General features: G+C 24.2%; 3 protein-coding genes across 3 annotated transcripts; 1 reads left to right on the top strand and 2 right to left on the bottom strand.

The window, feature by feature from the left end:
- Window positions 1-4,601: 4,601 nt before the first annotated feature.
- SRAE_1000249400 (Hypothetical protein) lies at window positions 4,602-5,528 on the top strand (the record flags this gene model as incomplete). The annotated part of the gene is made up of 2 exons (XM_024649576.1): window positions 4,602-5,088; window positions 5,131-5,528. The coding sequence occupies 2 exons, from the start codon at window positions 4,602-4,604 to the stop codon at window positions 5,526-5,528; spliced, it is 885 nt and encodes a 294-aa protein (XP_024503440.1).
- A 211-nt stretch (window positions 5,529-5,739) lies between these two features.
- SRAE_1000249300 (MSP domain and PapD-like domain-containing protein) lies at window positions 5,740-6,558 on the bottom strand (the record flags this gene model as incomplete). Its single annotated transcript, XM_024649575.1, has 1 exon — window positions 5,740-6,558. One exon carries the CDS (start codon window positions 6,556-6,558, stop codon window positions 5,740-5,742), a length of 819 nt encoding a protein of 272 aa, XP_024503439.1.
- A 404-nt stretch (window positions 6,559-6,962) lies between these two features.
- Window positions 6,963-10,849, bottom strand: SRAE_1000249200 (Mitogen-activated protein kinase kinase kinase kinase 4; the record flags this gene model as incomplete). Its single annotated transcript, XM_024649574.1, has 4 exons — window positions 6,963-8,216; window positions 8,385-8,672; window positions 8,771-8,857; window positions 8,912-10,849. The coding sequence occupies 4 exons, from the start codon at window positions 10,847-10,849 to the stop codon at window positions 6,963-6,965; spliced, it is 3,567 nt and encodes a 1,188-aa protein (XP_024503438.1).
- Window positions 10,850-12,162: the final 1,313 nt, after the last annotated feature.

Raw genomic sequence — 12,162 nt, 5'->3', positions numbered from 1 at the left:
AAAAGTAGCATTGATAATAAGAACAAGATTAAGTATCAAAAAAGATAAAAACTTATTATTGCAATTTAAATTATAGAAATTAGTGATATGATTAAACTGTATTACAATTTTTTTTTCCATTGTCTCATTTATTTTTCTTTTCAAATATTATTAAGTAGGTGGAAAAAAATTACTAATTTACTTTAAAAAAATATTTTTTTTTATATTTTTTATTACCTGGAGAAAGTTTAAACTTTCTAATGTTTAATTTATTTTTAACAATTACATTCATACATATTAAAAAAATATTAAAAAGTAATAAATATTAATTGATGACATTTATTATAATAATTAATTTTTAATATTGATTAAACATTAGATAAAAAGATAAAATATATTAAGGTCGTATTAAATCGTATATTACTAAATATTTTCTAGAGACAAACTAACTAAAGAGTGGTAATAATATTGTGATATTAAACTATGATATGTAAGATTAAAGTTCAAAAAAACATTTACATTCTAAAGTATTTTATCAGTTATCTTATTTATAAAAAATAATCTTGAAAATATTAAAAATAAAAAATTTCTGGTGATAAATACTAATATTAATAATACAGATTATTTAACCTTTGACAACTTATTATATTATGGAAAAAATAAATTATTTTACATCAATCATTGAAAAATATGCTAGTATGATGATAGCTTAATATTTGTTTACTTAGTGTTAATAAAAAAATTTTAAAAAATAAAAATATAAAATTGATCATTTTAATATTCTATAAAAAAAAAAGTATAAATAAATAAAATAACAGATTTGACTTCAAATAATTTATTATCCTTTAAACTTTTATTTATGTAAAAAATAAACTTTAAAAAGATAAAGCTAATTGATAAATGTTAATTGGAAAAAAAATTTTTAATAGAAAAATATATTTTTTATTTATTTAGTGGAATATTTTTATTCTACCCGAGAATAAAAAAAATATGTATAGACAATTTAGAGAGGCCCTCAGACAAGAAACCTGTAATTTTCAGTCATCCACCACAAAAATTATTTAATTTATTTTTTCTTTGATTTAAGATGTTTTTTTTCATATGATAGATAATATAATTTTATACTAGATTTTTTTTTCAGTTAGTTTTTATATGTTCAATTTAATTTTTTTTGATAGTTTGAGAAGTTGAATTTAGGTTGCTTTAAGTATTATTTTTATATAAGTTGTTAATTTGTTTCCAAGAAATCCAACAAATTTAGTCTCATATTCAAAAAATGTCTTCTCTTAAGATATGAGAAAAGATATTATTTAAAAAAGTTTAACAGCATGTATTCTAACTGGAGTAGATGGATGCCTAGAAACATGAAGTTTAGTGTATTGAATTTCTTTAACTTTTTAAGACATAGTTTGGCTTAATTTTAGAGTAACTGACGTTCTAGAAATTATTTTTTAAATATTTGAATAATATAATTATGTAATTTTTTTTAAATTACAATGTTGATTTAATAAAAAATTTTTATACTAAAATAGTAAAGAAATAAAGAAAAATAAGTAATAAAAAAATTTTTTCAATAAAAATTAAAAAAAAACATTTTTTTTGGAATTTGAATGTGCAACTATATTCATTCGATAGCCCTTGAAACGGGAAGAATTTTGAATATAATCAACAATATTCAAAAATTGAAACTTCAGGAGTTATAAGAATTCAAAGATGAGGGCGAAATTGGGGAATATTTTTTTGTAAATTTTGATTTCTATGATAATATTGTGAGTTTTAAAAATAAATACTTTATTCTAGATCACTTTTTTACGAGAAATTCATTTAGCCTATTAACATCTTTATAGGACTTCTAAAAATGAAGTTATGATAAGAAATATGTTTGAAAAAAAGTTTTAAGAATTTAGTGATAACTCAAGTTTATGAGGTCACAGGTCCATGAAATTTGATGCGCTGGGTTTCTTTCATAATTTAAGGTATACCATACGTTGAAAAGATTTTCAAATTTTCAACCGTTCTTGAAATATTATGCTTAGTACTTTTTCGCGCGTAATCCATTGTCATCATTTTTTTATATCTCCAAAGTGGTTTAAGGTATAAAAAAATTTTGAAGGTAGACCCCATATGAAAACTTATTTGAAGTCGATTGCCGAAATCTGCTTGCATTTATCTTTATTTTGAAGCGAGATATGAACAAAGGCGAAAATTTTTCTAAAATATTCATTATTCCCGACTTTTCAATATCTCAGCAAATAATTATCCTATGAAGATAGGACCAGTTTCATCCGATTTCTATTCAAAAGTAGGTCTAGAATATTAATTTTCATAGCTGTAACATTATTATTTTCAGAGATATAAAAATTGGCTGAAAATTTTCTAGATTTCTGATTTTACCTCTAAAAATGTGAACAAAGAAAAACAACTTTTTTTGGAATTTGAATATGTAACTATATTCATTCGATAGCCCTTGAAACGGGATGAATTTTGAATATAATCAACAATATTCAAAAATTGAAACTTCAGGAGTTATAAGGATTCAAAGTTGAGGGGCGAAGTTGTGGAATATTTTTTTTTAAATCATGATTTTTATGATAATATTGTAAATTTTAAAAATAAATACTTAATTCTAGATCATTTTTTTACGAGAAATTCATTAAGCCTATTCTTTTCTTTTTAGGATAATTACAAATCAAGATATGATAAGAAATATGCTTAAAAAAAGGATTTAAGAATTTAATCATAATTCAAGTTAATGAAGTCACAGAACCATGAAATTTGATGCGCTGGGTTTATTTCATAAATTAAGATATACCCTACGTTGAAAAAGTTTTTAAATTTTTAACCGTTCTTGAAATATTATGCTTGGTACTTTTTCGCGCGTAATCCATTGTCATCATTTTTTTATATCTCGAAAGTGGTTTAAGGTATAAAAATATTTTGAAGGTAGACCCCTCTTGAAAACTAATTTGAAGTCAATTACAAAAATCTGATTTCATTTATCTTGATTTTGAGGCGAGATATGACCAAGGGCGGAAATTTTTCTAAAATATTCATTGTTCTCGACTTTCCAGTATCTCAGCAAATACTTATTTTATAAAGATGGGACTAGTTTCATTGGATTTCTATTCAAAAGTAGGTCTAGAATATTAATTTTTACAGCTATAACATTATTATTTTCAAAGATAAAGAAATTGACTAAAAATATTCTTAATTTCCGACTTTACCTCTAAAACTGTGACCAAAAATAAACAACTTTTTTTTGAATTTGAATATGCCACTATAGTCATTCGATAGCCCTTGAAATGGGATGAATTTTGAATATAATCAACACTATCTTAAAATTGAAACTTCAGGAGTTATAAGGATTCAAAGTTGAAGGCGAAGTTGGGGAATATTTTTCTCTAAATTTCTACTTCCATGATACAAAGAGATATTTTAAAAAAAAACAGTTGTTTCTAAATCAATTTTTTACGAGAAATTCATTAAACTTATTCACATCTTCATAGGACTTCTAAAAATGAAGATATGATAAGAAATATGCTTTTAAAAAAGTTTTCAAAATCGTGTGATAACTCGAGTCAATGAAGTCACAGAATCATGAAACCAGATGCGCTGAGCTTCTTTTATAATTTAAGGTATACCCTACGTTGAAAACTTTTTTAAATTTTCAACCGTTCTTGAAATACTATGCTTGGTATTTTTTCGCGCGTAATCCATTGTCACCATTTTTTTATATCTCGCAAGTACTTAAAGATATAAAAAAATTTTGAAGGTAGACCCCATATGAAAACTTATTTGAAGTCGATTGCCGAAATCTGCTTGTATTTATCTTTATTTTGAAGCGAGATATGACCAAGGGCGGAAATTTTTCTAAAATATTCATTGTTCTCGACTTTCCAGTATCTCAGCAAATACTTATCCTATAAAGATGGGACTAGTTTCATTGGATTTCTATTCAAAAGTAGGTTTAGAATATTAATTTTTATAGCTATAGCATTATTATTTTCAGAGATTCAGAAATTGGCTGAAAATATTCTAAATTTCCGACTTTACCTCTAAAATTGTGATAAAATAAAAACAATTTTTTTAATAAAAATTTTATTAAAAAATCTACTACTAATTTTCTTAATTTTATTTTTATTTTTTTTATATGATAATTTTGATTATTTATGCGAAAAAAATTTTTCTAAAATTTTTTTACTGTTTATTAACTATCAAATATTCAAATCACTATATATTTATTCAAATTTTTAAAAAATTTTCAAATACTTTTTTATTTTATTTTTTATTAATTTAGTACGTCAGTAACTCTAAAAGAGATCCCATAGTTCTTATTGAAAAAAATATTCAAATTTCTGGTCATTTTTATGGAACAACATTTCGCATTTCTTTATATTAATTTTATTTTTTTATCATTTTTTATTTTTCAATAATGGATAGTGATATAAAAATGTTTAAAACTTAAATCTTACATCAAAACTACTTAGATATTATTTGATAAAAAAATTTTTTTTAAATATTATTATGTATAATGATAAAAATTTATTTTTTTATATCTTATTCAAATTTTACATTTATAAAATTAATATTAAAAATAAAAATTAATCCATTAATAAAATTAAATGGGAAAGATATTTATTTTATTTTTTATTATTAATTGTTTAAATATATTATTAACAGAAACTTCAAGATCATTTCTTGGAAAATTATCTAATACACAATGTTTCGTTTATATACAATCATTTAATGATTTTGTCAATTTTGAGGAACCTTCATATGTCATTCATGCTTCATGTAAATATTGTGTTGTTTATAAATTAGATAGAGATCTTGAAAAATCAGATGAAAATGAAAATATTAATAATGAAGATTCTATTATTCCAATTAATAAAAAATTTAATAGTATTGCTTTTGGATGTATAGGAGAAGGGCATGATGAAAGTTTGGTATTGACAAAAACTTCTTTAATACCATTAAATGATTGTTATTTACATGATGAAAATAATGATAATATGCTTTACTGTACTGATTATGTTTGTTGTTGTAGGGGTCTTGGTTGCCATGATCAATTAAAAAATAAAGCAAGACTAGATGTTATAACTAATCAAGGTATTTATATAATTAATTCAAATATAATAAATTTTTTTTTAGATCAAAAATGTTTTATTGAAAGGCAATTATTAAAAGAAAGTAATGTAGAATTACAATATGAATATAATAGTCATGCATTTATGAGATATCATTGTGGTGCTTGTGGATTAATTATTAAAAATAATTATTTTGAAACATTATGTATTGATGAAATAAATGTTGAAATGTCATGTGGTAAATTTAATAATTTTGTTGGAGGAAAATTAGCTTGTAATGCTGATGGAACAAATTGTTGTTGTCGTGATAATTCAATTAATTGTAATGAAGATTTTAGAAAGTTTGCTCATAATGATACTAAAAGTTTAGGATTATCAACTATAAAATCATCATACACAAACTCTTCCACTCCTTTTCTATTTAATTTTTTGTGGATTATAATTTTATTTTATAACTTGTAAATAATTTTAACTATATATTTATTTTTTAAATACCATTATTTCTAACAAAGAAAATTCTAACTATAAAAAATATATATTTAATGTAAATATACTAAAATTTGTTAAATACTTTTATATTCTTTTAATACTATAATTTTGTAGTTACAATAAAATAAGCATTAAAAATTTTTTAAATTTTTAATGTAATTCTAAAAATACAATTAATTTTATTTTAATAAACAGCAGAAGCTCCAATTAATGGAAGTAAAAGCATTTGTTGTCTTTTTGGATTACTAGCAAAGTGTGCTTGTGAATTTTTAACATCACCATTAACTTTGGTAAGAACAAATACAAGTTTATCAGTTTTTTGTGTTCCTGCATCACGTAATATATCAATTGTTATACGTTCCTGTGGTTCTATTATTGTATAAACAGGATTAACTCTATATAAAATATTATCAGAACATTTAATTTTTATAGCAATCCTATCACTAGATGGATTTTCTAAACTAACATTTTGAAGTCCACCCAATCCATCTACCCATCTTAATTCATTTTTATTCATTGTAACAATAATTTGATTGTTATTCTTTGCCTGCCATTCCTTTAAATTTTTTGCCAATTCCATCTGTTTACGTTGATCATTTTTTTCTTGAGTAGTTAATTTAGCTGGATTACTAAATGAAAAAGTATCAGTTGACTTTTTAGATGAAGTTGATTGAGTAGAAGTTAAAGTTTTTATTGATGCTGTTTTATTTTTTAATGATGCAACTTTTTGACATTTAGATTTATTAGCATTCAATGGTGATTCTTTTTTAGAATTATCAATAACCTTTACCTCTACTTTTTTCTTATTTTCACTAACTACTGGTACTTTAGTTGGTATATCTTTAGATAAATCTTTACTCTTTTTACTCTTAGATTTAGATTTTGACTTTGAACGTTTGTTACTACTTTCTGTTTTATTACTATTACATCCAGATATCACCAAAGATAATAAAGATAAATTGAAGAAAATTGTAAAAAATAATTGAATTAATGTGATATCCATAGTAAAAGTCTAAACTTAAAATACATATAAATTTTTTTTTATTTATTATATTTATTTTGAAAAAATTTGTTTGATACTAAATAATAATATCAAAATATTTAAATTTTATAAAATTAAGAATAAAAAAAATTTTGAAAATAAATAATACCTTGCAAAATATTACACACCATTATATTGAATTATATTTTTATATATTAATTTTTGTTGATGGCATATATATGAAAATGGGTATCAAAAAATAAAGTGACAAGCTTAAAATTAAATATAAAAATAAATTCTACTTTAAATAAATAATGTACCATTAAATGGTAAAAAAAAAATAAGCATATAAATTAAAATTTCTTAATAATAATTAAAATAGGAAATTATGCATTAAATATTTTATAATTGAAATATATATTTTGTTACCAATTTGATAATCCAGTTTTATTTAATGTCATAAAATAAATCTGAGAAGCTCCACCACCTTTAGCAGATGAAAAGAAAACTTTATCATTTCTTTCACATAAAAATTTAAGTTTTTGAGCCTTTTTATGCATAAATACTCCATCTAAATGACCTGTATCAACTGATCTAATTTCAATAGCTTTATTACCCCAACCCATTATTTGTCCTGTAGATATATAAGCAACAGAAGAGGGAGTTTCACCCCATTGAAGTATAACATTTTTTGTCTGTTTACCAAATGTATTAACATATACTCCTTCATTATCATAACAAAGAAGTAATTGCATACCATTTGTATTTGGTAAAATTACAATACAATGAGGTGTCATTTGATGTCTATTATTTGGTGGTATATAAATATCTGATATTTTTGTTGAATCAAGATCAATTGCATGAAATCCCTCTCTTGATCCATACAAAACTTTTAATCTTGCACTTTCTTCTATAGTCAAATCTACAATTAATGGTTGATGACCAAGTTCTCCAAAACTTTTAAAAGCCATAAAACGATGATATGGTTTTGGTGCCCATGCATAAATTTCTATTGAATCTTCCAATCCAATAACTAAAAATTTAATTTTTTCATATCTAACAATTTTAAAATGAAGAGCATTTTGTAAATCTCCAACATTTACCCATCCATTACGTTTCTCTGTACCCTCAGTTCGAAGAATTTTTTGTTTTAACCAAGAAAGATAATATACACGAATTCTTTTTTTTCTTCCTGATATTGTAACTAAAATATTTTGACCTTCTAAGACACTCATTTGTTCAAATCTTCTTCTATTTATTAATTGATAAACTTTACCTTGTCCTGATCTATCTAAAAGCATTAATCCAGAATCAGTACCAATTAATAAATTAACTCCCCACAAAGCAGCACATAATATTTCACCACTAAATTTCTTTTTATATTTTCTTATTTCAGGGGCATCATTATCTGCTGAAGTTCCAGCACTAGCATTTGAAGAATTAGGATTAAGATTAATTGTTATTTGTTGAGCATCACTATTATTTCTTCCTGGTCTATTAATAGTTCCACCACTAGATCTAGCAGCAGATGTATTAAGAATAGAAGATTGAACAACAGGTGATTGATTTAAATTAGTGTTTCCTCCAAAATACCCGACAAATGATTTTTCACGATCTCTTTGTGATAATGGTGTATGTATTGCAGAAGATGGTCCTGATGATGGTCCTTCACTAGATTTCTAAAAATAATAAATTATTAAGACAAGAAAAATGTGTAATAAAATTAAATGTTAAAACAAATACAATGTAACAAGTGAGAAACTCACATAGTAACTGCCAAATATTGATGGCATCTATGATAAAAAAAAAAGTAACTAATAAAAAATATTAAATAATTATATACTTACCTCTTCAATACTTTGCTGTTTTTTTACCATATCTTGATGAAGTGATTCTTCAATTCCAAATTCATCTCCATCATTTATTATACTTGATTGTTGATTAGGAATTCTAGAAATATTATTAATTCCATAAGAAGAATGTCTTTGATTTGATGTTGTAGATATTTGTGATTGAATATGAGGTCTTTTATTAATATTTTGTGGAGATTGTTCTGGTGAAGAAGAAATGTTATTATCACCACTTAAAGATTCATCAGAAGAGTCATATGTTGTTCTTCCTTCATTATTATAATGCTAAAATAAAAAAAAAAAGTTATAAAATGAAGTATATAAATTATAATATAAAACATTCACTACAACAAATATAAATATTATATATATATCTATCTTACAGTTGTTATGGAAATTTTTTTAGCAATTGGTATATGATTTATATGATAGTTTAATGATAAATCATTGTCATACTGATATCTAATAATCTGGAAGCCCAAAAAGGACGATAATATTTTATTATTTTTTAATAAATAACTTACCTTTTTATTTACCATTAATGTTCCATCATTTCCTGGTTCATTATCATCAAAATCATCCTCATTTGGAGTTGGTGGAAGAGGTTTATTTGGACCTCTTAAGGTATTTTCACCATCCATGTCAAAATCACTTTTTAATGATGATGAATCATCATGAACTGGTATTGTTGAATTAATAGAAGCATCTCTTTTTGGTGGAGCAGGTGGTGGAGGTGAACCATTTCCATTCATTTGCCCATTTGCACCAATAATTGTTTTACCATTATTTCCTGATAAACCAATATTATTTAATTCAGATGCTAGTACATCAAGATCTTCTGGTCTTCCAACTGGTTCACTTAATTTTCTAAATGGAATAGCATTATTTCCCATAACATTTCCAACTCGTGACATTTTTGAATTTATATGTGGATCTAATGGAATTATTCCATTTCTTTGTCTAGAAGAAGCACTTCTATCTCTTTCTGATCTATGATGATTTAATGCCTCTCTTTCAGTTCTTCGTTTTCTATCATAATTAGCGAGATCAGCAAGATGGGGTGCAGCTGGATGTGATTGTTGAGGTGGAAAATGAGGTGAAATACCACGCATTTGATGGTGACTTAATGGTCTATTTGGTTGACGTTGCCGTTGATCATATTGTTGAAGACCCATTTGTCTACCAACTCCATTATGTGATCCAGGAATAGATGGTTGGCGCATCTTAACATCATTAATATATTGTCCATGACCATTATTACCAGATGAATTTTTCATTATAGGACCACCACTTATACCACCATTTGGATAATTATGTCTTGAAGATGGACCACCAAGATGATGACGACCTGGTATTTCAAATGCATTACGATTATTTTCTTGAATTCTTTGAAAACCTTTTCGTAATGTTTCATCACCTGGATTATGAATCATACTAGGACGATCTTCTCTATATTGATTACCATTAACAGGTCCTGATTCTTCATCTTCACTACCTGAATACTCATATTCTGTTTCATCTTTTTTATTCATTTTTCTATGCCTATCAATATGATCTTTTATAGAATTTCGTACCTGACGTTCTGCTGGTTGATCTTTTATAAAAGCATGTTTTAATAATGTTTCTGTAAAAGGTCTATGATGATAATCTTTTACTAAAACACTTTCAATAAATGAATCAAATTTTTTACTCCATTTTCTTCCTTTTTTTAATTTAGGTGCTGGATTTCTTGGTATTAAAAATAAAGCTCTCATTGGATGCATATCACATAATGGAGGATGACCTTCTGCCATTTCAAGAGCTGTAATACCTAAAGACCATAAATCTGATCTTGAATCATATGTTGCTTCAGGATTTTCATCACAAGCAATAACCTCTGGAGCCATCCAATATGGTGTACCAATAAAAGTATTTCTCCTACCAACAGTTCTATCCAACTGAGCAGATACCCCAAAATCAACCAATTTAACTTCAGCATTATCTGTTAATAAAACATTTTGTCCTTTAATATCACGATGTATTACTTTATTATTATGTAAATGATGAAGTCCCCGTAATATTTCTCTACTTATATATGAAATCCAATCTTCTCTTAAAGAACATGATTTTGTTGATTTTATAAGATCTGTAATACTACCACTACCACAATATTCCATAACTAACCATAATTGATCATGTTTACCATTACTTGAGGGTAATTTTTTAATAAAAGCACCATAATAAGTTGCAATATTCCTATGATGAGAGTATTTTTTTAACATATTAATTTCCATTTTAATTTCCTCCTCCTCATCTTCATTAATATTCATTATTTTTATTGCAGCAAGTTGTGATGTCTTAACATGACGACCTTTAAATACTTGTCCATATGTACCATTACCAACAATTTCTATTAATTCAAAAATACCAGCTGGATCTCGGAGAGAATTTAAATCAATATCATCTAATGGATCAGTTCCCATTTTTTAATATATATATAATAGTAAAATAATAATAATATTTCTTGATTTTAATTAACAAAAAAAAAATTCTTTTTTTTTAAAATGTAAACAATATTTCTATCAACTTTTTGAAAGACTTTCTTTAATTGCTTTATTTTTGAAATAGTTATTTGAAAATTTTTATATTAAGAAAAAAAAAAAGTAGTAAGTAAATAAAATTTCCGTATTCGTTTATAGTTACTTTTTTTCTTATATAATATAATTTAAAGCACTTTTAAAAGAAAGTACAAGGTATAAGTAGTATTCAAAATTAAAAATAATAATATAATATTTCCTTTTAGTATTTAGTAGTAGTAATATTTGAAACCCAATTTTGAAATATGACAGTGATTCATATATATATTTCAACAAACAGTCATATTATCTGCTTGTATTAAAATAGAAACTTATATATCTAATGTATTTATTTAAGTCTGTAAAAAGAAAAATTTAAATAACAAAAAAAAAAATAAATAATATAATAGAAAAGTAATTTAAATAAATTCGATAATACACATTTATGTTAAAAAGGTAATTGAACTTAATGAAATGGTAATAATGATGGCAAATTATATTAACAATTTGACAAATATATAAATACATTCTATTTAATATTAAATTAGATAGTTTAAATGAAGAAATGTGATTTGATAAAATTAATAAATTTGGTAAAATTATTTGAAAATATATCAAGAGATATATAATTAATAATAAAATGAATAATATGTTTATTTAAAATATGAAATGTCTATAAAAATGATTAAAGAAAGTTGTATCATTAAAGTAAGAATGTAAATAAATATATATATATAAATATATCCTGTATATATATATAGTTATATATTATTATTATATTATAATACATTAAATGAGACAACCTTTATATAGAAATAAAGAAATGATTATATATATATATAATATAATGGAAAAATGATGTATATTCATTTATTTTATAAAATCAACTATTATTTATTAAAAATAAAGCTTTGAAATTTTAATGATTTTTTAAAGAACAATAGTTTATAGGTTCACATTTTGTAGACGTTACGACAACTAAGTTCTGGTGGTCGCTATATTATAATTCTGCGTCCTTGTAATACTCCCTAGCCAATCTGCAATGGCCTTTATGTAAAATACAAACTTATGTACATTTTATTCGTGTTGTCGGCAATCAATGACCGGCAAGGCCATAATGCTTCGTCTACACATTCCCTAATTCTGGGATGCCGCATCGCGTTAGGAACACTTTTAGAAGAAGAAAGACGATAGTATAAAAAATTTAGAAGAAAAAAAAA

The sequence above is a fragment of the Strongyloides ratti genome (assembly GCF_001040885.1).
Source record: "Strongyloides ratti genome assembly S_ratti_ED321, chromosome : 1".
In the NCBI taxonomy this organism is placed as follows: Eukaryota; Metazoa; Nematoda; class Chromadorea; order Rhabditida; family Strongyloididae; genus Strongyloides; species Strongyloides ratti.
Note: the sequence above shows the minus strand (reverse complement) of the source record. Positions and strands in the feature narration are given on the sequence as shown.